This window comes from Neopelma chrysocephalum, unplaced genomic scaffold (genome assembly GCF_003984885.1).
Source record: "Neopelma chrysocephalum unplaced genomic scaffold, ASM398488v2 Primary Assembly neopelma1_345, whole genome shotgun sequence".
Classification (NCBI taxonomy): Eukaryota; Metazoa; Chordata; class Aves; order Passeriformes; family Pipridae; genus Neopelma; species Neopelma chrysocephalum.
The window spans coordinates 1,066,467-1,094,230 of NW_020898009.1; the positions used below are offsets into that span (position 1 = coordinate 1,066,467).

At 51.1% G+C, this 27,764-nt stretch overlaps 1 protein-coding gene across 5 annotated transcripts; it reads right to left on the reverse strand.

The window, feature by feature from the left end:
• Positions 1-27,764, reverse strand: LOC113978554 (RING finger protein 24). 5 transcript variants are annotated; one of them, XM_027705579.1, is made up of 7 exons: positions 27,680-27,764; positions 21,151-21,232; positions 11,595-11,744; positions 5,995-6,037; positions 5,079-5,120; positions 2,961-3,040; positions 1-1,253 (listed from the first exon to the last, which is right to left on the reverse strand). In XM_027705579.1, exons 3-7 carry the CDS (start codon positions 11,735-11,737, stop codon positions 1,115-1,117), a joined length of 447 nt encoding a protein of 148 aa, XP_027561380.1. In that variant the 5' UTR covers positions 11,738-11,744; positions 21,151-21,232; positions 27,680-27,764; the 3' UTR covers positions 1-1,114. The 5 variants fall into 5 exon arrangements, with proteins under 5 accessions (XP_027561380.1, XP_027561384.1, XP_027561382.1 ...); XM_027705583.1 differs by lacking the exon at positions 27,680-27,764 and adding an exon at positions 23,504-23,587; XM_027705581.1 differs by lacking the exon at positions 21,151-21,232 and having other exon boundaries at positions 27,680-27,762.

Consider the following 27,764-nt stretch of genomic DNA (forward strand, 5'->3'; position numbering starts at 1 on the left):
TGTTTTTTTTTCCTTTCCTTAAGAAGAGTGTGATTAGCAAAAAAGACGCATTATTAGAATTTCCAAATAGCAATTAAATATACAAAAATAGAGCTTACAAAAAAACCAAACAAACAAGAGGAAAAAAAAAAAAACAAAAACCAAAACAGCGAATGTTTTAAAAAATATTCTGCTGCAGAATCCGTAGTGTACAAACACGTCTATGAGGCTCCACGCTCCATAAACAGTCCTGGGAGGAATTTACGGGATGGGGGGACGGCACCCGGAGCACCCCCAGCCCTGCACCCGGGAAAGCCGCTGCCGTGTAATACTGACACCCCCTGTCCCCAAAATCCAGGGAATACGAGTTGTGAGGATGGCGGGGGACACCCAGATCTGTGGCTGGAGAGGTGAGGGGGTGGCCCAGCTCCCCCCCACGAGGATGGTGGGTTTGGGGGGCTGCCCAGACACCCCCAGGGCCAGGCTGGAAGCGATGGGATGATCCCAAAAGCCAGGATTTTTGCCTGCCCCCTCCATGCCATGGCTCTCACTGCTGATTGGTGACACCAGGATGGTGCCCATTCCAGGGACTCCTGAGGTAGCCGAGGAGGGGGACAACCACCCCCAGGCAGGGCGAGTGGGGAATCCAAGCCCAGGAGACCCCACGCAGCCACCACCCGCTGCCCCCCAGGGGTGACACCGGCGCTGAGGGGACGCAGCACGATCCCGGGGGCCAGACCCCATTTCCTGGTGGGAATGGCAAAGGCAAAGGAACCGAAGGCGAAGAGGAGGGAGCAGGAACCGGCCGTGGTGCTCCAGGGTCCCCCCAGCGTTTGGGGCACGGTCGGCGGGCGCGGGAGGCACCGGGAGCCGGGGGGGGGGGATGTCGAGGCGCTCCAGGTGCCACCGCGCTGCTTCCCGGCGGCCGCGGCGCTGGAGGAGGGATGTGCTGGAAGAAGGATGTGGTGCTGAGGATCCCGAGCCCCCTTCTTGCCCCGGCAGAGGAACCGAGCCCGGGCTCGAGGGTCAGGCCCTTCATCCGTCGGGATCTGGGGCTCCCCGGCTGCGTCCCCGGTGCTTTGGCTGTGTCCGAGTGCCGCGGGCGGGAGCGGCCCCGGCCCCGCCCCGCAGGGCACTATACGATGTTCTGGGCCCCGGGCAGGGGGCCCTGGGGGGGGCCGGGATCCGGCTTCCCGTGGAGCTGTGCCAGCTGCAGCACCGGCATGTTACACAGCGGGCACACCTTCCGCACCTCCAGCCACTTGATGAGGCACCTGCGGGACACGGGGGGACACCGGCGTTAGTGGGGACACACCTGGAATAGCGGGATCACACCTGGAATAGCGGGGACACACGTGGAATAGTGGGGACACATCTGGAATAGTGAGGACACACCTCGAATAGTGGAGACACACAGGGAATAGTGGGGACATGGAATAGTGGGGACACACATGGCAATAGTGGGGACACATATGGAATAGTGGGGACACGTGTGGAATAGTGGGGACACACATGAAATAGTGGGGATACACATGGAATAATAGGGACACAGGTGGAATAGTGGGGACAGACCTGGCATTAATGGGGGGTTGCAAAAATCCCCCCTAAAACCCACTGACCCTTCCCCCTGGGGCTTTGCTGCTGCCTCCAATTTTTAATTCACCATTTGGATGTCTTTATATTTTATTGGGTTGTTGTGTGTGTGTGTGTGTATAAATACATGGATTTTGTGTAGATAGGTTTTATATATATATATATATATATATATAAAATTTTATATTTATGTTTATAAAATAGAGATATAAAAACTTATGCATGTACAAAAATTAAATAAAATATATACACTAAAGATGTCTATGAATACATACAAATGTACATAGAAATTATACATAAGCTATGAAAAATATACATAATCACATACATAATGTATATATAAATTAATAAAATATAAAATATGTGAATAATTATATATAGTATAATACTATTACATGTTATATATTCTATTATATAATTATATAATATATAACACATACATATAGAAATATACAAAACATAGAATATGTGGATAACAATATAAAATAAAAATAATATAAAAATAATATATAAAACACATGATGTATAAATAAATATAAAATGTTTTATATAAAAATTATTATAAATATATCTATATTATATACTTTAAATATATATAGTATATATACTATGTGTATATATACTGTGTATATATGTGTGTACATACATATGCATATATAGAGAATATATAGTATATATAATATATATACTCTCTATATAGTATATTATGTATAGTATATATAATAGAATATTACATGGTATTGGATAACATATATATGTAATATTATATATAGTATATATATTATATATATAACATATATATTATATAGTGTTATTATATAAAACATAACATTATTATGTAGTAATGTAAATTTTAGTGGGTTTGCTTTATATAAACCACATATATATATAAAATATATATATTTACATTTTTCATGGAATTACAGACTGAGCTGGAAGGGATCCATGGGGATCACCAAGGCCAACTCCTGACCCAGCATGGGGCAACCTACAATTTGAACCCCAGACTCTGGAGCGATGCCCAAATGGTCCCTGCAGATCCCTGGGGAGCTGTTATCATGGTTCTGGGGATCTATTTTATAAATTTATATAAATTTTATAGATGTAAATACACACACACAAGGGATACGAAGAGCTTGGAATATGTAAAGTGTGTATATATCTCTATATCTACATATAGAGATATCTAAATATATATATATATATGTGAAGCACTTTTGCCAGCTTTTGATTGTATCTTTGCTGTTCCACATGCTCTAATTCATTCAATAAGGGGCTGCAATTCCTGCCCCCGGAATGGGGGTGGAAAAAGCCCCAGGGGAGGAGCAGCAGCACCAGGAGGCCTCAGGCCAGGAGCCCCCCATCCCAATCCCAATGCCCACACTTACTTCCTGTGGAAAGCATGTTTGCAGGGACAGATGCCCAGCTCGTCCTTGGGCTTGAACTCCTCCAGGCACACGGCGCAGATCTGGAAGGGTTGAGATGCAGAGGGAAGGTCAGTGGTCAGGAAGCAACGTTTGCACATAAAAATACACGGATGGCTCTGAACCAGCCAAAATCAGAGAATCATGGAATGGTTTGGGTTGGAAGGGACCTTAAAGATCACCCAGTCCCACCCCTTGCCATGGGCAGGGACACCTTCCACTATCCCAGGCTGCTCCAAGCCCCGTCCAACCTGGCCTTGGACACTTCCAGGGATGAGACAGCCACAGCTTCTCCTGGCAACCTGTGCCAGGGCCTCACCACCTGCATCAGAGGGGTGAAATCCTCCCTAAAACCTTCCCAAATTTTACTGCCCAGGCTCAGCCTGGGGTCTCCCTTTCCTGGCAGAAGGGACCCTGGAGCCTTCCCAGAGCAACAGCCACGAAGCTGGGATGTATTTGATGTGCCAGGAGCTTTTAGGGTGCAGGGGGATGGATCCACACTGCTGCTGTCCCCGGGACCTGAGCTGCATGCACAGGGATAACTCTAGGAATGGGAAAAGGCAAAGGGTGCATCTATCCCAGGGCTGGGAAAGCTGGTGGCTGTTTTCCCAGCAGGCAAGAGACTCAGCCAAAAACTCCTTCCCTGCTTAGTCCTGACTCATTTTGGATATTCCCGGAGATTTTGGGTATTCCCGGCCGGTTTTCCGAGCCCCCTCGGCCTGGGATCTGTGTCTGTCCACAACAAGGGCCAGGCGCAGCTGCCGGGACCGTCCCCCAAGGAACACACACATCCCGAGCTCCCCCAGGGCCTGGGAGAGGCGGAAAGATGGAAAAAGGGGAAAACCGAACCCAGGGACGGGGGGAAGGGCTGGGCGGGCGCTTTCCCCTCCCCAGGGCTCCGGGCGGCCGCCCCGTCATGTTGGAAAATTCCCACCCCGTGCTCTGCTTTCCAGAAACACTTACTGTAAAGGCCAGGATCCAAATGCCCAAAAAGGGATATTTTGGAGCAAAACCCTTCCAGCCTTTTGCAAACCCCAGGGAAGAGCCTGAGCTGCTCTATGTCCCTCCCCACAGACTCCTTGTCCTCCCCAAAAGCTGGGAGAGCGGCGGAGAGCTGGGAATAGACGTGGATGAGGAGGGAAGGAGCAGGACGGAGCGTTACCGCTGCTGTTCCCGACTCTGGCACATTCCCAAATCCCTCCTACCACCCGTTTCTCACCCCGGGAAGTGCTTTGAAGTCCGTTTGCCGACAAAAAAAAAAAAGCACTGCAGGTCGATTGCAGGGAGGGGATCAGAAATAGGGGCCTCCAGCAGGGACTGCTGGGAACCCTGGGGCCCTTGGGATTTACCCCCCGGCCGTGGGGAGCGGAGGGTGAGGATAAAACGTGGGATGGGCTCTGCCCAGGGAATTAAAATAAAATAAATAGTGGCTTATAAACAACTGGAGCTGGCACTGAGCGGATGAGTGGCCTCGTGCCCGGGACGTGGGTGGGCATTTCTGTTGTCTTTAGGGGAATAAATAAATCCAGCCCGTGTTTGACGTGGGATTCGAGCACATTCCTGCTCAACTTCAGCGGGAAAAACGGGCTGTAAGTAGGGACACTCAGCCCCAAAAGGCCTGGAAGATCATGGAGAACAACGGAGGTGTCTCAGACCTCACGGGACAGGGAGGGAGAGGTGGATCTGCCTCTCCCAGGGGCTGGGGGAGGGTGTTTATCCCAGGCTCCAGTTTTCCCTGCCCAGAGCTGCGCTGGATATCGTCACGCTCCGGAGGGGACGTCCCCGCCCAGGGACACTGTTTATCCAAGGCCCAGCTTTCCTTGGCCTCCCCTTATCCACAGCTCCTTATCGCTGCCATAATAATAAGGCAATAAATAATAATAATGGTGCAGTGAAAGCTCGAGGGGAGCCAAGAGGAGGGAGATGATTTAATCCAGGCCTCTGCAGAGGTGCTTTCCTCCTTTCCAAAGCACACCTGGCTGTGTGCCCTGCTCCCAAGGGAGTTAAATTTGAGGATTTGCCCCCTCCCCAGTGTGAGGAAGAGGAGGGTGAGGGAGCCTTTGCTGCTCAAGATGTGCTCACCTCGTGGAGGTTCAGCTCCTTCACCTTCTCCTTGAGTATAACCTGCAAGACAAAGCGCTGGGGTCAGGACAGAGCTGCTGCTGTGAGCATTCCCAGGAAAAATCTCCATAAAGAGATGCAGGTTGAGTGTCCCAGTAGAACTGGGAACCTCCCAGTAAACCTGGAGTGCGTGGGGCCTTCCCCCCTGAGCAGGGACAGGAGGAAGGCAGTGCTGGCACAGACAAAACCACGAACACAAGGACCAAATCCAGGAGCTCTCTTCCCAAATTTAACCCTCCTGGGCTCCCATACTCTGCCACAAGCCCCTGCATGGATATCTGCCGCTTCATTCTCACTCCATCCAGGCTGAACACCTGGAGAGGGCCATAAATCCAGGACAACGGTTTGCTACCACCCTGACCCCACCCAGTTTCCTGCTTGAACAACGGATCAGAGGCAGAAAAATCCCATAAATCCTGGAAAAAACAGGACGTGGAAGCAGCAACTTGACACCCACCTCTTGCCCCTGTTTATTTTAACAGGGTATTGTGGGTGTGTGCAGGGTAGAGCTGGGATTGCCAAGGGGACATGGAGCTGTTCCCTGGGAGAGCCCTGTGGGTTCGGAGCAGCCGGGTCCGACCCTGGGAGCAGATTCAGACCCCACAAAACATGGTTTGGTGGCTGGGGATGTTCCCACTGCTTGGCAGAAAACCTGGAGACCTGCGGAGGAGCAGGTGAGGGATGGTCCTGGGGGGCCCAGCTGGTGGAGAACAATTAAATCACCAGGGACAGAGATTGTTACAATTGCTCTTCCAGGGCCAAAAACCTCCCAAGGAGAGGATTAGCACAAGGAAACCTGATGGAGTGGCTGCTCCAATGTGCATTTGGCACTAGGCATGAAGGGAAGGAGAGGGAAACTTCCTGAGGGTCATCTCACCTGTTTGTAGGCGTAAAGCTCTTTGTGTGCCTGGTGCCTGAGCCTGCAAGGAAACCAGGGAGAAACGTGAGGACAGGCAAAAAAACCAGGATTACTGTAACACCTCAAACGTTTCCCTTCCCTCCTTTCCAGATTTAATATATTAATTTTTAATTTTTCATTTCAGAACTGAGAATGGCCACGTGAAACAACATGTTTAAGAAACATCCAATCTTCCCTGTTGCCGGGAAGGGAATGTCTCCATCCCAAAGCACACAACTGTTCCCCTGTTCTGCTTTTGAGGACATGCAGACATCACCCACACTGTTAAGACCAGTAAAAGCTGATGGGTAAATCACAAGCTGCCACAAATCCTCCCCCCCAGTTTCCAACCACTTCTGCTGCCAGCAATTCCTAGACTGGACAGAGCACTGTTTTCCAAGTGATGGGGACTCAGACCTGAGGAAAGCTCCACTCCTACTCCAGTAAGGATGGGGAAGGAGACCTCCCTGCCCCGAGGTTTCCCACCATCCTGCTGCTTGGGCAACATTGGGTTCCTCAAACTCAGTGTTACCCTCTCAATTCTACGATCAGTTGAACAACATCCACTCCTGGAGCAAATCAAGGGATGGAGATGAATGGGATGAACCTATTCCAAGGACACTTGCTGCAGTGGGAAGTCCAGCTGGTGGCAGCAGGAATTTGAGGCCACAAGCAAAGAGCTGGTTCCATCCCCTCCCTCTCCAGACTCCCCTCTGCAGAGCCAAAACCAAGAGCAGCCTGTTTTCCACAGCCCAGAGCAGCGCTCCACAGGCATCCACTGGCTGGAGAAGCCCATTATGATCCCAAAATAAATACATTTAAAATAAAAAAATAACTAATATTGCCTCTCATTACCAGACATGGCTCTTAGTGAAGTGCTCTGGAAGCTCAGGAGGGAAGACATCTAAGGTGAAGAGTTGGCCAAGGACTTTCCATAAGGAGTTAGTGTGTGGCTGCAGGGCTTGGAGAGCTGTAGGAGTATTTTCCCCAGCCAGTCCTGACTGTGAATTCAGAGGGAAACCCCCTTGCCTGGAATTTAATTTCTCCGAAAATATTATTCTGGGGGCTGTCTCAAACCCCTGGCTGAGCTCATGGGGGTTTTCCAATCCTGCCACGCCGCAGTGGGTGAGTTATAAAAATAGGATGGAAAAATATATCCTTGTGCTCAGATCCCCCCCTAAAATGTGGGCCTTAAAAGTTGAGGAATGGGTAAGAACACACCTTAATGCTGCAGAGACAGATGGAGAAAGTTGGCTCCTGAGTCCCAAATTTTACGGGGAGCCATTCCTCCTGCTCCAACAGTGCTGCCTGGCAGGAACCTTCCTGCAGAACCATGGAAAACACTGCAGCAGGCAGGGAAGGGGAGGAGGAGGCCGGGGTCGCATCCCTCCGCCAGTGACCCCGAGCAGAAACATGAGCAGAAGATGCAGGAACAATAGAGAAAACAGGATGAAACCGGCCCAATCCGCAGGGATCCGGTGGCTGGGAAAGCGGTTATGAAACACAGATGGGGAGAAGCACGGCGTGCGGCTGCAGACCACAGACAACGGGAAAACTCTCCCGGAATGGGAAGAAACACCCGCCTGACGGATCCTTGGCCACCAAGGATTTGGTGAGCCAAAGCCACTGGAGTATCCAGACCAGCAATGGGGAAGAAGGAGCCACCTGGCCCTGGATCTGTGCAGCTCCGTGCTGTCAGCACAGGCGCTACGATGCCAAGGGTTGGTGCTGAGCTAGACAGGGAGTTTTTCCCAAAAAATCCCTCCCTGGAGGTTATGGGGAGCAGCACGAGCACATCTGGTGCCGGAGCGTGCGAGCTCCGTCCGCTCCTCCACACTTCCCTTTCAAAGCCAGGATCCAGAGCCAGATGGATTCTGGTGGGGCCTGGTGCAGCTGTTGTAAGGAGACCCCGGATCCTGGCAGGCCCAGGGCTCCATCCATCCCGTGTCAAGCGCTGTGACTCCGGAGGAATTTCTGGCAGATGTCTGCCCGAGATAAGGGACCACACAGCGCGTGGCTGCGGATCGTGTGTGTGCTGTCACCCAGCCCTGAATTTAATATCCACCTCTCCTGGGCTTTGGGATGTCTTCCCGCAGGAATGGGAGTGCCCTGCTCCTAGGGGGACTAAATCACCCAAAGCAAGGGAATGACTACAGGAATAAAATGCAGAGGGAACACTTTTTGCAGATTTACCTCCAAGATCTGCTTATTTCACACTCCACAGTAGAAGGAATAGAAAGGCAGGCACTGACTCTTTGCCCCATCACTGTCACTGTTCCCAGCCCAGCTGGGCTCCTTGGACTCTTCATGGAATCACAGAATCATTTAAGTTGGAAAAGCCCTCCAAGACCATCAAATCCAACCATTCCCCCAGGACTGTCAAGGCCACCACTAACCCATGTCCCCAAGTGGCACATCTACATGGCTTTTAAATCCCTCCAGGGATGGGGACTCCACCACTGCCCTGGGCAGCTGGGCCAGGGTTGGACAATCCTTTTGGTGGAGAAATTATCCCCAATATCCAACCTGAACCTCCTCGGGCACAACTTGAGGTCGTTTCTTCTCCTCCTGTCCCTTGTTCCCTGGGAGCAGAGCCCGACCCCCCTCGGCTCCCCCCTCCTGTCAGGGAGTTGCAGAGCCAGAAGGTCCCCCCTGAGCCTCCTTTTCTCCAGGCTGAGCCCTCCCAGCTCCCTCAGCTGCTCCTGTTGCTCCAGACCCTTCCCCAGCTCCATTCCCTTCTCTGGACACAAAACCAGCGTTGGATCCTGGCAGGTCTGAATGCAGAAGGAAACAGCCCCACAAAAAATGGGCTTTTTAGGAGCTGCGTTCCCTGCACCTCCTGGAGACTTTGAGCTGCCCTAGGCTGGGCTGGAATGAGCCCCATGTGATCCTGCAGAAAGCATGGAGAGAGGATCCTGCAGCCTTCACTCAGGGTGAGCGTGGCATAGCTCGGCTCAGCATCCTTCTGGACTGGGTTTTATGGGACTGAAGGCAACACGATTTTATCACTTTCATTAATTCAGCAGAGATCAGACACAACCAGCCACCTGCAAAATTTAATTTCCTTGTTCTTCCCTTTTTTATCTGTAATTTTTCCAAGCAGAGGCAGCAGCCATGAGGGACCCCAGCTTTGGCCTGAGTGGTTTGCAGCAGCAGAAAAGCTCGAGATTCACCTGGAGTGTGCACAGGTAACGATGATCTTTGCTGTGCTTTGTGCTGAAATCCCTGTAAGACTTTTTTTTGAGCCAATCCAATTAATTAAAAATGCCACTTTTCCTCCCTTTGGAGCTGGCAGCGTGTTCTGTATTGACACAGCTGAGAAGCACAGCCCGTGTTCTCTCCTCCCCTGACACATCCTTTATTTAAGGCCTCAGCTCTGGATTTGGGGTGAATGCACCAGACACTGGCTTTTCCATGGATGCAGAGGAGAGCTGCACGGGATGCTCTGATCCAGAGCAGGCCATGAGGACCATGGGTGGTGTCACGAGCCTCACTTGGTATTTGCCAAATATTTGCAGATGTGGAGTCACAGGAAAGCAGGGACAGAGAGGAGATGGGCTGTGTTGACTCTGCACCTATGGGGGTGCTGTTACCTGCAAATAACCCCTGTGGATACAAGTGGAGCTCCTGAGGGGACCATCCTGGCCCTCTGCCTGGGTTGGTCTCTCTGCCCTTGCAGGTGGGGGTGGTCCTCATCCTGCTCTCCACCTACAAGGCTCCCCAAACCCCACCAAAGCTCATTTTATATCCCTCACAAGCTGTGATTACACAGCAGCTTCCGTGGAGGCGGATGCTCCTGGGACACTGGCACAGCTAAAACCCACGGCACGGCAAAACCCTCCAAAACAGGGGCTGCAGGATCCTGTTTTGGTTCTGTTTTGCCAATAGAAGAGCTGAGGGAGGAGGTCTGAAGAGCCATTTGTAGAGTCTCTACAGAGTTTCAGGCTATAAAGGGATCATTGGATGATCTAATCCAGCCTCCCATCTATCATAAGTTGCTAAATAGCACCTCAGGAACGGGAGCCAAAATGTCTCGTCCAGAAAGGTCCTCGGTCTTGATTTAAAGACGTGAAGAGACACAGGACTTGCCACTTCCTTGCTGGCTCCTTTCACCGGTTACTCACCCTCTCTCTTGCAACACGCCTCCAGCTTCTATATTTAAAGATTTTCTGGCTTGACCTTCCAGACATTACTCCTTGTTATTCCTTCTTTGGGGCAGAACACACCCAGCGAGACCTGGTGCCCAGGAAAATACTCTCGAAGCCCAAAACACCACTTCATTTTCCAGGTGAGCCGTATGGATTCAAGCTCCACCTGAGCCTTCTGAACACCTTTGGTCTATTTTTTTTATCTTGCATCCCCTCCCACTGGTGTCCCAGTTAAAATGCAAACGCTGGATGCAAATCCCAGCACAGACCTTGTTAACATCGAGCACCGTGATGTTAATGGGAACAACCACCTTGTCTACCAGGATGGACAGATGTGCTGCACCTTAAAACACCTTTTTCTTGTGCATAATCATGGGAAAAAAATTAAGATACGATGCCCATGCAGCCCAAATTACCCCTGGGTAAACTTGACTCTGGGCTCATCTGCATGTTTGATGAGGTTTTGCTTCGTACAGAGCTGAAAATGGGTGGAAATTATCAAGTATTTAGAAGGTGACGTGGAAATCTCGCTTCCCAGGTCTACGAAAGCAGGACAGAATATTTTTAGCACCTTCTGGATAGAAAACCTGGTGGGAATGGCTGCTGTGAGCAGGGTTCCATGGTGCAAGGAGAGACTGGGAATCTGTCTCATGGGGACAGAGGAAGGGGATGCAATGGATGTATGACAAGCAGGGAGCTGGGGCCAGCTGAAAAGCCAGAGGGAAGGGAAAGGGGATGGAAAAGCTGGAGAGGAGAGCTCTGGGCACACAGGACTTTGGCTGCCACTGCTGGCAGTGATGCCCTCTGCTCCCAGCCACAGGGAGAGGTGCAGCCAGCCCCCCATCCCGGGTTCTCAGCACACCTTGACCACCTCAATCCCCAGGCACTGCACTTTCCCCCACTTGGCTTTTGTTTTCCCTCCGGCAGGAAGAGTTTTCTCCTCTCAATTAGCAGCCCAACAATCTCCCCAACGGCCCATAAAATAATTAAAATAAGCCCCAAACTGGAACAACCTTTGGCCCTCCCGTCCCGCTCCCCATCGCTCAGATTAACACATCAACTCTGCATCATTAATCTCCAAACTGCGCTGTTGAAGGAGCAATTTGTGTCCAATAACCAACGGAGCAGGTATTAAACATTCCTTAAGCACATGGGACACGAGTTACTCATTACAGAGGCAAACGTGTTGAAACATTAAGCAGAAAGCAGGGACCGTAAAACGTCCCTTCCCAGGCTTTCTGATTCCATGCCTGCTTGAGCACACGTGTATCTCCTGGTTTTTTTAAGTGGATAATGTGACTGCCTCGTGGGGCGTCAGGTTCACGGGAAGATAAGATGATGCCGCCCTTTTCTTGGGATGGAGAGGGATCAGTGGCAGGCTCAGAACCAGGGAAGCTCTTGGGGAACACTCCTCTTACAGCCTTCCCTTACCTGATCAAGTAGCAACAGAAGAGCAAACTGAGGATGAAGACGAAGATGGCCGTGCCGAAAACCACGATGTATATGTTGAGAGGAAGGTTCTGGAACCCGATGTTCGGCATCCTGAAACTGTAATGCTGGAAGTCCGAGCTCATGGGTAGGCTGTGGAGACAGGGAGAAAACACATGGATGTAAGGCTCCTTCAGGATGCACTCTGGAGACCAGCAGTCCCTCCAAAGGGAGGCAGAGGGGGAAGGAGATGACTTTTCACTCGTCCCCCTCCGAGGTGAAGCCATCCTTGCCCAAAACTGAGCCCCCAGCTTGGTAAGCCTGAAAACAAAGCAGTGCTGGATCAGCCAGGGCTGGGATTTTCCCTCTCCCGCTGTGAGCTTCTCCTCCAGCTATTTTCCTTACACACGTCACCCTTCCAGTTAAACGCTGCATCAGATGGATGGCTGGGAATTGCATCCAAGCAACCCTAGTGTCCCTCAAACCCCTCAGTAACGGGGTAAAAATACAGAAAGCAGTCAGAAAGCCTCGGAACAAGGCAGTTTTTCCTTCCTTTCCCCTCCAGCAGTTTCCAAGATCGATTCCTCATCCCTTAGAATCCCCCCTCCAAAACCATTGAGGGTCTGGCATCCAGTGCATCGCCAACAGAAAGGAGAGGACACGGACATTCCCAGGCCATACAGCAGCACCACCGAGAGAAATCACAGGGAGACTATGGAGTCTGTAAAAGAGGCTTTGTTTGTTTTCCCGTGTGAGATCCGGGTTTGGTGGTTTAAGAGCGTTTTTGCAGGTTTCAGCTTTAACTCCCCAGCACAACCCCCCAGGAAAACCCCGAGGCACCGGCGGCCAAGAGGAAGGCGCGGCGATTTTGGCTGTCACGTACCACGCCTGGGACGCGTGACCAGAACCTCCCTCCCCTCGGAGAGCCCCGGTTAAACCCCGAGCAGCTGCCTGGGATAACGACTGCGGTGTACCGTCTCCCCCCCCCAGGATTTTAATTGCACTTATTTATTATTCCTTATCTTTCCATCGTTCCCTGAGCCGTTCGCCCTCGGATGAGCCCAACCGTCGCTGGCCAGGCACAGAGTTCCCCCGCCCCCAGCTCAGAAAAGGAAGTTACAAAATACACCTTGTTTTCCCTTCTGCCCACGGGAGAGGGCTGGACGCGGCGCGCGATGAAGTTTGGCAACAAGCAAGGAAAGTACCTGCAGTCTGAATGCTGTTTGCCAAATAAAATCACCGAGGGATAACAAAAGCCTCCCCTGGAGCGGGGAGTTTTTGACGGCACAGCAATTGCACAGCTCCTCGTTTTGCACGGGGTGAGAAGACAATGGGGAAAATGCAGGATCTCAACCCAAACGTGCCAGGGAGCGATGCTCCGAAATCAGAGTGTCCTCTGAGTGTCCCTTCAAGCACCATCCTCACTCCTGAATCTCTTTTTCCCCTTGAGGTCTCTTTTTTGCCGAACCCTTTGGGCTTTCCTCTGTCTTCCCACCATAATCTCCGGGAGCAGACTCACCTTTCATCCCGGCTGCCCCACAGGCTCTATCCCCTCACCACAGGCAGCATTCCCACAGGCACCGAACACCCGTCCAGGAGCCTCCTTGCTCCGGCTGCTTTCAGTTTCCTCAGCTCGCTGGAAGTTTCGAGGCGACTTCTGGTAGAGCCTGGATTTGATTAAAGCCTCCAGAGACCAACACGCATGTTCAGAACCTCTCCCGGCCAACGTGGAAACGCTGCAAGAGCTCGGGGAGCCGGCACATACCCCTGCCAGCGCCGGTGGGGATGGGATTTTATAGCCCAGCAACCACCCGGCAGCTCCCGCTCCTCCACCGACGCTTGTTCCGCTCCGCTGAGCTGGTTTGCTTTGCAAATAAATTAAAAAAAAAAAAGCCCAAACCAGCCCCCAAAACCTTTGTTCCCGGCTCCGGCGGAGTTAATGCGCAGCTCGGCATCACGGAGAGGGGTTGGGTTTGGTTCTCAGCCTCGCTCTGTTTCCTGGGTCAAAGGAGTCTTTGGACGGTTCAGGGACTCCCCTCGGTCACGCTCAGAGCACGAGGATGTGTCGGCTGCAGGACGAGGTTCTGGCTGCCCCACCTCGCCCTGGGGCTCGTGCTGATAATCACCAGCGTCGGCCAAGGTCGGCCGCCTCCAGCCCCTCAACCACCCCGGAGAAAAGTCCTCCACCTGGGAAAGTTCCGGATGGTTCTTTTGCAAGGAAAGAGAGACAACTCTTGGAAAAGAGGCAACAAAACCAACCGGCGCAGGACCATCATTTTTCTCTCCTTTACAACTCCTTTAACTTCTGATGCTCTCCTGATCAGAGTCAGGGTTTTGGCTCAGCAATTCCACCAGGAGATTCCATGGCAGAGGCAGTGGGTAAGGAGGATCCAGGCTGCATTTAGGGCAGCAAATCCCATGAAGCCTGAAAAATTCCTGACGGTTGTGCGTACCTGAGCTGTGCCGCTCTTGCACCAGTCCCCAAAACCATCACAGCCCTTGGCAAACAAACAGTTGGCAGAAACGGAGCTCCGACCCACTCCCAGCATCCTACTCTCTCCTTCCAATGGAACCACTTCCCAAATATTTTGTCTCAAAAGGACATCACCGATGCAGCCATGACCTACCTGCCAGCCATGCCGTGGGGGCTCAGCCTCCCAGGACAACCCTTCAGTCCCCCACGGTGCAAGTCCAGCGAGTCCCACACCAGATTCATCCAACACCCACATGGAATAACCTTTCCCACATCGGAGTTGCCCTGGTCCTCCCTCCCTCCTGCTGCAACAGCTGAGAAATGTTACAGCAAAAAACACAAAGGTTAAAGGGGGAAAATCAGTTATCCTGCCCAGGATCCAGGAAACTGTTAACTTTAAAAGACTCCAGTGAAATCTGATGATTCCAAGCAGCCAAGCTTTGGGGTTGGGTTTTTTTAAGGCGAGTGTGGGGGGGAGGAACTGCATTTTAATCTGCTTCAGATTTGCGAGAGAGCAGCCAAAAGAAATAAAAAAAGAGGCATAAAGAAGGATGAGAAGTTTCTGGTGCAGAACAAAAGCCTCCCTGTTGCTCTCTCCGTGGCCAAGGAATCTCAGAGCGGGGAGATGATGCTTGTGGGACACCCACGGCTCCCAGGAGGTCCCTGCATCCCCCACAACGGGGGGCACAAGCTGCACATAGGAAAGGGGGACTGGCAGAGGTTTCCCAGAGAAGCTGCGGCTGTCCCTTCCCTGGAAGTGTTCGAGGCCAGGTTGGATGGGGCTTGGAGCAACCTGGGATAGTGGAAGGTGTCCCTGTCCGTGGCAGGGGGTTGGAACAACATGGTCTTTACAGTCCCTTCCAACACAAACCATTCCACGATTCTGTGATTCTGTAGCATATAGAGCATAACAAGGAACAAGTGTGCTGGGATGCAGAGAGCCAGAGGGGGCAATGCCACAAGGCAGAACAACCTGAGCTCCACGTCTCCTTCCTTCCACCCTCCAGTGTCTCAGCCACGTGGGACCAAGCACGTCCGAGTTTCTCCAGCGAGGACAAAAACGGGTTTTAATCAAAAGCCAGGTTGTGGTTAATGGGCTATCGAGCAGTCAGGAAGGGAGTGTTACAGGTCAGCCTGAGCTCGCTGGCGTCCCAGCCCTTTGATTACACCTTGGGCTGTTAAAGGCAAACCTCCAGAAGCCACGTCGCCAAATTAATCCCCATTAGAGCCAGAGTGAGCACTTAATGCGCAGGGCCAACCTCTCACCCAGAGCGTCCCTCAGAGATGGCAGAGGGATTAATGAGGGAGGCAATTATCTTCTCACAGGTAGAGACACTGAGGCAGGGAGGAGGGGAGTGAGGCAGAATCCCTGAGCAGGGAGGGTGACACCAGGCACGCCGCTGTAGGTGATGCCATGAGCATCACCCACGGGCTGAAAGCCGCAGATTTTTGCTTTCCTGCTGCTTTGCCACATGGATTTGAACTGTGTGCTCCTTCTCAGGGTTTTACTTATTAAAAGGAGCTGCTTGTACTCTTTTTAAAAGTTTTATTATTATTTATTTATAACATCAGTGCACAAAGGGGCCAGGCAAGTGCTGTGCATCATCATACCTAAATACAGCCCATGCACAGGGTGGAGGGGTGGCTTCTGCCTCTGCTGTTGTGAATAAAACCCCATTTTTAGAAGGATTTAAGTTATGTTTTCAAGAAAAACAACTTTCTCTGCAGGGATTCAAAGCAAACTCAGACTGGATCTCAGCCATCAACTGGGGAAACTGGATGAAGCTGTTGGTCTGAGCAGCATCCCATCGGCCAGGCTGGCGAGGCCAACCCATCTCCAGGAAACACTGAGCTTTAAAAACGCAGCAGAGCCAGACACAGGCAGGTCTGAAATCATGAATCTCGGGGAAGAGCGAATGCTAAGCCGTGGCCGAACTCCAAGTCGAAACATTTTATCGATGGGAAAGATTTCAAGCGGGCGTGAACGGCGTCTCGAGTTTCAAAGGCGTTTCGCAACGTGTTTCAGACAGGTTTAACCAAAAGCCTTATTAACTCGGTTGAAAGTTAAACTGGGAGCAGCTGACAAGACCTTTCTGAAACAGCCCCAAGTTGTGCTGCAAAGCGGGGTATTCTTCCATGGAATGATTCCACAGGAAGGTTATTTAATGGCTACGAGTAGCAGGATAATATTTAAAAGAAAAGGATTTTTCCAGGTGTTAAGAAGCAGCGGCCAGAGACGCCTGCGTTTAACTCGCAGGCAAAAAAATCCCCCTCGTGAACCCCAAAAGCAAAGCGAAGCCCTGACCTCAAGCAGCTGGAAGGAATTTCCTTCAGCTCCATCTCTGGAGCTGGTCCAGCGCCAGGATCCGCAGCGATGGGAAAATCACAGGCAGCTGCAGAGCCAGCCCCGAACCAGCACTGCTGTCGCCCTGCCTTTTCCCGGGATGGAGCGAGGGGAAATCTCAGTGCTCCAGGTGGGAGCGATGGCCTTTGGTGTCTGAAACCAGGGAACAACCGGATTAAGAGTGGGGGGAAAGCAAAAACTCTTGGCATGCTGTGATTTTATAGAGCTACGATGCTACCGTGGGGATGGTGCTGCATCCAGGGCCAGCTCCGAGCATCCAACCTGACCCACATCCTTCATTCCAAACATCTGGCAGTGAGTGAAGGAGCGTGAGCGATGGCACAGGGCTTGGCAGTGTTACTGATTAGTGGGATTAATCTGCTGGGAAGGGGGAGCATCCCAACAAGTCCCTCACATCACAGGCAGAGTCGTGCAGACATCCAGCAAAGCTCGGATGGGGCGATGCAGCACCACCAGCAGTGACAGAAACAATTTTTGGGCGTCAAATGGAACAAAAACCTGTTTGTTTCACCCATTTTGGCCGTGTGCAGGTCTGGGGGGTGGTGGTGGGTTTTTGTGTGCCTGGACAACCAAGAGACCAAACCGACCTCCAACCACAAATCGCTTCAGACCTTTGATCCCTTCTCCCCAAGAGCGGATCCGATGCTTTTTTTGAATGAGAATCAGGAAATATCCTGGCTGCATTCCCTGGCTGGCCGACACCAAACACAAAGCCTTAACCCTCTCCACTGCCTTCGGGCAGGGGACACAGAGTGATGTGACAATGTGCCAAAGCAATCAGCCACTGGAAAAGAATAGGGAAGTCTTTTTAAGGAAAGAAACACCCGGCGGCGCAACTGGTACCACTGACATTTCCAGCAAGCCAGAACCTTAAGACTGAAGAGAACCCTTAAATGGGAAAATGTTTTTGCTGCCATTGGCAGAGGAACGTGCAGACATGGGGCAGCTGCAGCTCCCATCACCCAATTTAAAGTAAAGTTTTCTCCCAGAGCCGTTAGAAAAGCAAACCAGAGGTTTGCTCAGGGCTGATTTTGCAAGTTCCAGGAAAACAGGCAAAAATAAACAGAAAAAAAAAAAAATCAATGGTGCTTTTTAATCCTGTCTGAAGGAGGGGGAAGCAGAGTTTGGAGGACAGCCCTGCTCAGGCTCCCATCAGAAATGGGAGCTGGAAGTCACTTCTCAGGAGGGTGTGAAGCAGAGCCGGCAGCTCCTCGCTCGGAAGGGTGCACACAGGCTGCCCCAGGACGGCTCAACTCGCTGCTCGGAGATGAAACAACACTGAAGGAATTTTCCCCCTTTGGCCCTGGGGATTTGTAATTACTTTTTCCCCCCTTTTTCCCGGCACGCAGCTCCAACGTCACGACCTGCTGAGCTCACTCTTCCTCCCGAAAGTGTGGTGGGAAAGGATGTGCCGCTGCCTCCTCCTGCCCCCAGCCCTGCTTGTGCTCACGGGGTGAAAGGAGAAGGCAGCAGCCCCTGGTTCCCTGTAAGGACTGATGATAATGGGATCCCACGCTAAAAAAATTTAATATCACACATATTATTAAATTTGGGTGCCTTTTAGCCCAAGCAGAGCAATGAGAGCACAGACATCACCACAGGGGTGGGCAGCCTCACACCACAACTTGCAGCTCCCTTGTCCCTGTTGCTTAATTTGGTGGGAATAATCTTCCACCTTCATTTGTGGCTGCTTTTCCTGGTTTGCAGTTTTCCTCAATTAAGAGGATCCTTGGGGAAAGCAAGCTGGAAACTCCATGAGAAACACTCAGCCTACGCAGCTGAAGGGTCAGAGCAGAGAAATTGGTGTAAAACGCTCCAGGGAATTTGAAAATCCCTGGGTGATGACACAGAGCTGGGGGAAGCAATAGGGACTCCCAAAATATCACATCTGGAAGAAAAAAATCCCACTTTGATCAAGTCTTCAAGGCTGAACCAAAGCCAATTGCTTTCCGTGGAGCCAAAGAGTAACTTGCCCTCTCCACTCTTTCATATCGAGAAGCAGATGGACAACACAACTTCCTGAAACCCTTTTCCCCCTCTGTTTTCTAAGCTCCTTTAATGGGGAAAAAAATAATAAGTGCAACACTCAGGACTCAATAATCCTACAAAATCCTGCTGGAGACAGGCACCCTGTGCTGGCGATGGGATCACAGCAGCCGTCCCATAAAGGCAGTCGGAGGAGCCAAGCACAAATTTGGAAGCAGGAAGGCATAATGCTCTCGTTTACACTAAATAAGGTTGCTAGGTTATGGATTTTTGGGAGGGGGGGGCATAATCTGAAAGGGGATCCAGATGGCTGTAAAGCCTTGTGGTGGAAAAGCAGCATGAGGCCAGAGAGGGAAGAATTCCTCTTTATGCTGCTGCCGTCTGCTCCCAGATCCTGGATTTCAGTCCTCAGGAATGCTCTCCACGGATCCTTTTAATTGCCCCATTTATATTTGTGGTAAAAACTAAGGAGAAGAAGGAGCTGGATGGGAAGAGTTACAAAGCTGGTGACTGGATACCGGGAAAAAGTCACTAAAAAAATCCCACAGAGCAGCCATTCCCCAAAACCCATGCTGATCCAGCCACTTTGTATTTCATAATGCTGAGAGCCTGAAAAAGCCTTTGGGAAAACCTAAACCACCCCAAAACTCAGCCTGCTGGGAATTCACACTAATGCCACGTCACTGCCATTGGCAATTTTTCCTAATACTTCCAAAAAATGAGCTGCAGAGTCAGCCTATCCTTCCCTGGTTTTAATCCAAGTACTGGGATTTAGGGGAATGGTTTTTTTAATCATTCCTTCTACACTGCTAAGAGAGACTGGGAAGGTTTTGCAATGCTTTATAGAGTCCAGCAAAAAAACCTCCTGGGAGTCACAGATACAGGACACAAACTGCTTCACTTCTATGGGACTGGCACAAGAAAGGTGGGTACAAGGATGGCAAACCCCTCAAAATTTAGCTGGAAATGGAAAATGGAACTTTTCCACTGCCAGACTTGCATAGTCAAGTGAGGTGCTTGGAGAGAAACACTCACAAACCCAACATGTGCATCTCCTCCTCTGTCAGAGTCTCAGCACTCAGTGTGATGCCACTGGATATTGTCCTTCTTCCCTGTTCTCCCAAAATTATGGCCAGACCTTAGTGGGATGCATAAAGTCAAGGGACCTCAATGAAGTACTGGCACAGGTTGGGCAGAGAAGCTGTGGCTGCCCCTGGATCCCTGGAAGTGTCCAAGGCCAGGTTGGACGGGTTCCTTGGCAGGGGGTGGGACTCGGTGGTCTTTAAGGTCCCTTCCAACCCAAACCATTCCATGATTCTAAAATCCAGGCACACCCACACCCTGGGGAATGCAACCAGGAGGTGATGGACAGCCAGGTGTGAATTTTCAGCATCACCTACTCCCACCCTTCCTTTGCCCAAGAACGCTGCTTCTTACACGAGTCCTCATAAATTGAGCCCTCAATAAGCAAAACACCAATTTACAGCCGTGCTGCTGATGTTTAAAAACGAAAAAGGAAAACAAACAACTTGCGAGAAAGTTACTCAAAATTTACCTTTTTCTTGCAACCAACTGAAAAAAACCTGCTAAATATTTTCAAAACAACTTCAAAGCTACAAAGCTAAAAACTACCAGTGGGAATTTCTGGTGTGTAAGAGTTTAGTGTCATATCTCTACAAATTCCCAGGCACTGAATCGCCTCCTAGAAGGGAAAATATATGAGTGGCACTAAGGAGGGGGTTTAGCAACGAGCAGGCTGGCGGCTTCAAGTGGCTTTTTAAAGGTCAAGAGAGAACATGATGTCTGGGAGCCCTCACGTTCAGTTTTTTACTGTGATTTAATGATATTTCCTGCCAGCCAGGTTATTAAATCACTGCCTTGCACTAACCAGCCACACATCTTTTAAACCCAGTCTTAAAGACTTTACCTTTCTAAAATATCATTATACCTCTTCCCTACCCTTGCCCATCTTCACCAAGGGGAAAAGCCATGTTGAGATGAAACACATGGAAAGGTCCCACCACCAAGGGGATTTTCAGGAAGCGCTGCCAAGCAGCATCATTGAAATTCAGCGGGAGAAGCCAGTTTTCCTCTGCTCTGTGGGGGCTGCCATGTTAAATCACATTTGGATTCACAGTACAAGGCTGCTAAAATACCACCACGGCAGCTATTGGCACATTTCAATGAAAGCGCCGTGGCCTCATTAGTAGAGTGGAAATTATGAGCTTGTCTTTGTGTATATTTAAAAGCTCGCCTCTGAAACTATACTGGGCCAGGGCCAGGAATTCCTGGCTCGGAGCTCCCACCACTCGGCAGCCCGGGATCACTTTGCTCACACAGGTCAAGCGACCGCGCAGCCACCGACCCGGGAGAGACGGCGTTGAAAAAACACCCTGCAGGGAAAGGCACGGAGCAACAGGGTTTGAACCAAGCCCTCCCTCCTTTCCAGCTGGTTAGGGATCACTCCTAATGAAAGCACAGGTTGTAATTAAGAGGATGCAAGAATGTGGGTGTGGGGAGTTTCATCCCGCTCCCATCGCTCCCAAAAGCCGAGGTGAGAACATCCCGTCGGCCCAGAAGCGCCGTTCCCCTCTGGGGATGGACCACAAAAACCTGAATCCTTTGAAATGAGGGGCAACCTCATGAAAGAACATCGTTTTGGGCACCTGATCCTCTCAAGATGTGATTTTGCAAGCCTCTACCAAGGAAAACTTCGGGCTCAGCTCCCAACTTACCCGCACGGGCGCCGCAACGCAGCCAAGCCACGCAAACCCAACGTATCTGCCGAGCGGCTACCGGGGTTCGGTGCCAGGGATGCTGGAAGAAAAGAGAAAAACACCCTAATATTGCACAAAAATCCAGAGGGAGCGAGAGAGAGGATGAAGACATGGGGGTTTAAGCGTTTTGATTCGCAGAGGCTCCTAGAAATGGGTTCAGCTCCTGGTAACAGCACCGAGATCCCCCTCCTGAAACGCGGCGATGATGTTACGTGGCATAGAAAGAAAACGGGGGGAGGCTCGGCTAATCCTCACAATTTTATAAGCATCTGAGACACTAATCCGTTGATCTCATTGAAAGGGATTAGAATTACTCCCTTGCCAGGAAATTTAAGAAGTTTTCTACCAGATGTAAACAAAAGCAGGGAGCAGCCCGCAGAGACGGCTGCCACACAGCGAGGCCTTGCAGAGAAATCGGGGCTGGTTTTGGGGTGGAAGAGGGGAATTTCCAGCACAGCGTCACTGAGGGTTGTCTGGAGTGATGTGGGCAGCCAAGGCAAGCCTGGTCAGCCCATCCAGAGTAGCCTAAGGGAAGGATCCCATCCCAACAAACAACCTGCCAGGGCATCATGACCCATCTTTGAGGTCCAATCTTATGGGAATGATGCTCCAGCTTAAAAAAAAAATCCACCTCAAACTCCTGACTTGTTCTGCACTGGCTTAGGAAAACATTATTTTAATGATAAGAAAAAAAGAGGGCAAAATTCTGAGCAGCAAATTGGGTATTTCACACAAAATCTAAGTTGTGCCCAGCCTGGCAGCAGCATCCAGCTGCATGGCTTTGCAGAAAGGACTCAGGTTGATAAGGTGGGAAAATATAACACAGCATCCTCGTGGAAATAGTCTGGGATCAAATGCTACCCTCAAAATGAATAATTCATAATACTGAAGAATAAATTAATTGATTTAGAAGATGAAGCAGGCAACATGCAACCTGGGTTTTGAGACCAAGCACGGTTTGCTCCGAAGTTGGATGTTCTGATTTAGAACATCAATAGTAGAGATAAATCAAACCTAAAGGAGGCAGAAAGGATTCAGGGGATCCTGGTGAGGAAAAGCCACTCCTGTTACAAAACAGACGTTTTCTAAGAAAGAAACTAAACTTCTGTTAGTGCTTCCTTCTTTCCTCATTTAAATTCCATCCAAAAAAGAAACTTAAAGAGATTCAAGTTCCAACCTCGGTGTAAACCAGGACTCATCACCTTGTCTTAAAAACACTCCTTTTGGAGGTGCCTCATGGGACAGCAGCAGAATCTCTCTTCTCCAGCCCATTTTTATGGAGTACCATAGCATTTTTAGTCCTCAGGCACAGACAATACACACTTGGCTTTGGGAAAACAGTCACCATCCCTGTGAAGTCCAATTCCTAACTCCCTGCAACATTCCTGCTTACAGCTTTAGCATCCAAGGCTGGAACAAACCACCTGATGCCAGGCTTGTCTCCAGCTCCATCCCCCTCACCTGGCTGCAAATCATCCCAGCCCTTTCCCATCACCTCCCTGACTCGTTGCTCCTGCTGCATCGATGGCAGCTGCATGGGGAAGATGCTGCAGGAGACAGGAGGAAGAAGAGGAGGATACAAAGAGGAAGAAGCCCCAAGAGCCGTCAGAAGCACATGACAACTCAGCACCCCCAGGCAAAGCAGCAGACGAGGAAATGATCCATTTTTCCTGCTTTTACTGCCAAAGTGCCGCCCCCAAACAACGCTCAGCACAATGGTGAGGGTGTTTTGGTGTGAACGCCAAGCGAGACCGGGGTGAAGGGCTCAACTGACAGACATCCAACCACGAGAGCTCCCAGCAGTTGGGCTCCAGCTCATCCCGATTTATTCAGCCACAAAACCACCCAACGTCGCACAGTCCCATCCCACTTTGGATGGCCACCACTGTCACAGCCTCCAAAAGCATCGCCTTTTATCTCACACGCCAAGAGAGAAAGATGTTGGGTCTTAATCCGGCACTTCTCAGCTGAAAAGCGAAAGAAAAACCCCGAGCCGGCAGCTGTGTTTAGAACTGAGCCAGGAAATCGCCCCGGGGGAAGCCCAGCCTGGCGACGGGTTTTTATAGGGAACAATAGGAAAACGAGAGTCGTTAAAGCGCCGCGGAAATATTTGCCTGCTCGAGACAAAGCTCTGCGTGCAGAGAAGTTTAATTTGATCCTTACGATACGCCGGCGATTTAATTCCGAGAGCCCGGTCGGAGGGAGGCAGGACGATCGGGCGGATTTGTTGGGGTTGGAAGTTGTCAGGTGGGACACTCCGTTCCCTCCCACCCAGTTCGGATGGGGCATTCGGCTTCTCCCACTTTCTTACCTGCCAGGCTGCTCTTCCTGGATTCAAACGGACCGACTGGAGAGCTGAAACCCCCCGCTCCCAGTCTTGGGAAGCTGCACGGCCACGGAGCTCTTATATTTTCCCTGAAATACTCCTATGAGCCAAGAAACTGGGAAAACCACTGTTATTCCACAGGCAGAGAGAGCGATAGTGGCACGGCTGGAACCGGGAGGGCAGCTGCCTCCTGCTCAGCACTTTCGGTTTCTCTCTCCAAACGCTCTCCTGGCACCGTTTCCTCCTAAGGCGCTTTGCAAGTGAAAAGCTGCATTAGCGGCAAGATTAATCCTCCGAGGGGATAATAAAATCACAGAATCATGGAACCGTTTAGCTTGGAAAAGCCCTCTAAGGCCATCGAGTCCAACTGCTAACCCAGCACTGCTAAGGCCACCACTAAACCACGTCCCCAAGTGTCACGTCCACACGGGTTTTAAACCCCTCCAGGGATGGTGACTTCACCACTGGCCTGGACAGCCTATGCCAGGGCTGGACACCCCTTTCCACGAAGCAGTGGCGTCAAAGGCTTTACCAAAGTCCAGGTAGACACACCTACACAGCCTCTCCCTCATCCACCAAGCAGGTCACCTTGTCATAGAAGATCAGGTTGGTCAGGCAGGACCTGCCTGTGCCAAACCCAGGCTGGCTGTGCCTGATCCCCTGGTCGTCCTGTACGTGATGGCTCAGGGTGATGTGCTCTTGTCACCGGACTGACAGCCCTGTAGTTCCCCAAACCCTCCTTAGAGCCCTTCCTGTGGCAGAGTGTCACATCTACTCACTTCCAGTCAGCTGGGACCTCCCCAGTTAGCCAGGGCTGCTGGTAAATAATGGAAAGTCTATCCCCATCCATTGCAGCAATCCAGTGGTATGAGTCAATCCCACATGTCTCTGTGACAGCAACTGTGTCACAGCTTTCCTGATGCCCAGTGGCTTCCAGCTCCTCCCGTTGGTGCCCACGCTGTGGGCACTGGTGCAGTTGCACTTCAGCTGGGTTATCAATCCCAACACCTTTTTAGGGAAGAAGTCCTAATTCCTATAAGATCATTCTCGGTTGCTTCCATGTTTTCCAATAAATCGATGACCCTTGTGTCTGCGCTGCACATGGATCTTCATCTACCCCCTCCACGGAGAAGGGAGACCAAAGGACCTGGCTAGTACACTATCCCTCAAATAGGATTATCCAGCACAAAGATCCTTTTCTCCCTTGGAGCCAGGGGTATCCTACCTGTTGCCAGCAGCCCTGGTGTCACGTAAACCCACACACAGCAAAAAAAAAAGCCAAAATAAACCTGGAGAAGTCATTCCTACTTGCTTCTCACATTCACAGTCCCAGAGCTGGAGCAAAAAAAGCAGGACTTCCCTGCCTGGGCTTCCCACAGCCCAGCCCTTGCTCCTCCTCCAGATTCTCAGCATCTCGCCCGCTTTTTCCGCAGGCTGATCCAGCTTTAGCTCCAGCATCGGAGCAACCCGAGACCTGTCAGCTTTTGGCTACACTGAGGCAGCTGGTTGCAGCTAATTTGGTCCATGAGCTCCTGCTGCCCATCCATGCATTGCCACTGGGGCTTTTTACTTCTCTTGCAGCACCGAGGGCAGGCCGGGCTCTTGTCTCCCCTTGCCATCCCTCTGGCACTGCATCCATTTGTGAGCAGGACACGGGAGCCCTCCACGTGTGGCTGGAACTGTTTAGGTTTGGTTTTGCTCTTTGGCGGAATTTAAACCAGACAGGCAGAAAAACAGCACTTTGGATGGCCCGTGTTATTGCTCCAGCAGGGAAAGGCATCCAAAACCAATGCAGCTCCATCCCCGGTGGGTACTGCTGCGTCCCGGCACGGAGGAACAATACGCTGCCCACGGAGATGCCGAGGCTTTCCCATTCCTCAAGTCGGGAAGGAAACCACCACCACCCATGGCCGTGGTGAAGCCACATGGGTTTGGATCTTCTCCTGGAGCGCGTTTTCCATGGGATCACTGGTGTTTCTCACCCAAGCCAGGGCACCTGCCAGGCTCAGGCGATGACTGGGCTCACTTGCAGATAAGCCCCATATCACGTCATCAGTGATGCCACTTCAGAGCCCTGTCAGCGAGTTGGGGTGGGGACATGGGCAGGATGGCCACTCCCAGCCCAACTCTGAGCAATTCCAGGGTAACAGGGACAGGGGAGGTTTGGTCTGTGCCCATAGATCTTATCTTGTGTCAACAAACCCTTGGAGGAATGATTGCAGGAAACAAAAATAAACAAACCCAGATCGGCCACACCAACCACCGCTGAGACCAGGAGAGCTTCCAGGCCCAAAGAAACGCCCTCCAGGCTTCCACACCGATGTTCCAGGGTGGCTGAGGACCACCAAAAGGATCTGCACCTCCTGCCATGGCCCGAGGGGTGGAGTTGCTTGGGTTTACTGTGCAGCAGGAGTCTGATCCAGTGGGAGAGGACCTTGTCTCAGCCATGTCATCCCAAGGCAGAAGGTTCCAGGTGGTGATGGTGGGAGTGGAGGAGATGAACACCAGCCGTGCCTCTCTCCACCCCTTCCACATCCACATGGTGTTTTATGGCTATGAGTGAATCACTCACAACACATCTTCTGCCACACAGCCAAAGTGAAGGTGACAGCAGGTCGCTGAGAGGGGTGACCCAAGGGGAAACACCTGGAGAGATGGTCCATAAGCACAAAAGCCCTCTTAGCAAAGCCAGGTGTCCTATCATCCCACACATCCACACACTGCCAGGAGAGCAGCTGGAAGTCAGTCCTTCTTGGGTGGAATCTCCAGGCTTGGTTCCGTTTCAGTCTGGAGCAGCTCTGCCACTTCCTTGCTGTGGAATCCTTCTCCTTCTCCTCCTCCCCATCACTGCCTGGCCCCCAGGACATGGCCAGGACCACCCTCTGGCCAAGAACAGTGGCGGCAACCAGCAGTCATCCTCTTATTTCCATTTGGCACAGTTTGAAGGTCTGACAGATCCCAGAACATCCAGAGCACGCTGACCCCAAGGTGTCCTTCACGGCTGGTCCATCACAGGTGTCTCCAGTCACACCTGGAGCTGAGTGGATCTGAGCCTGGGCTGCAGAAGCAAGAGGTCCCAGCACAGCTGACCCACATGCACATCTTGTCCTCCCAAATCTGAGACAGCCTTTGACCAAACAGCAACGCCAGCGACCCAACCAGCAGACCTGGAGTGTCCAACTCAGCTGGAGAGGAGAAGGAATCCATCCTTGGGATGCAACAGCCATGGTGTAAACTTTTACCAGGGAACAAAAATACACAAGCCTGAGCTGAGCAGGTGGTGAAGCAGAGCTCTGGGAGGCTGTGGAGGGGGTTTCCTTCAGCAGCAAGATTGGCAGATGAGGAAGATCACCACCACACCCACCTCCAGCAGCTCCACCACCCACTCAGGACCAGGATGTCATTTGTGGGCATCAGCCCCGTGACTTGGTAACGGGATCACATCATCCCTCCTGCCCACTTCCGGCACGCAGGACTGGGAGCATTATTTTCCCTTTTTTAATATCTTTTAAATACCTCAATTAGTGCATTTTGGGCTCCTTCCACATTGCCCCCAAGCAGTTCTTCTGTCAGGGGCTCTATCCTTCCACTGCCAGCTCTTAGCAGGGCACGGGGTTGTTATTTTTCCAGGCCAGGGGCCAAATTAGTATTTAATTTTTGCTCCAGATGGCACAGCACTTCAGATGCATCAGCTGGAGCATTGAACCTGTATGAATAAAGTAATAGAGCAAACAACCTGATTTACTCAGGGGCTGTTTGACACGCTCAAAGTGCTTTGTGTACACCTGTCATAAAAAAAAAAAAAGCAGTCAAACAAATTCAGGTGATGGTTTTGCTATCACACCCAACACCTGAGGGAAATGAAACTGCAATAGGAATCTAAAAAATAATGATAATGATATTAAAACTTGTATTTTGATTTCTATCAAGTCAAGGATAAAAAAATAAAGGCTGATTTCAGCCATCAGGGCTGAGCCTGGACCTGGGTTTTGTTCACCTTCCCCTGGGCTCACCATCCCCAAAGCCCCAGTCATGCAAACCGGGGTCAAAGTTCTGCAGGAAAAGGGCTGGTGATCCCTGATTTTAGCGTGGTGCTGAGAGCTTATGGCTCTGCTCACCCGAGGAGGACACCAGAGGACAACCACGAGATGTTCCACTTACACTTCTGGTGAATTCACCCCGTTCTAGGAAGCTGCCGCATCCCTCCGGCACAGCCTGCAGCTGGAATATGTTCCCTGCAAACTAA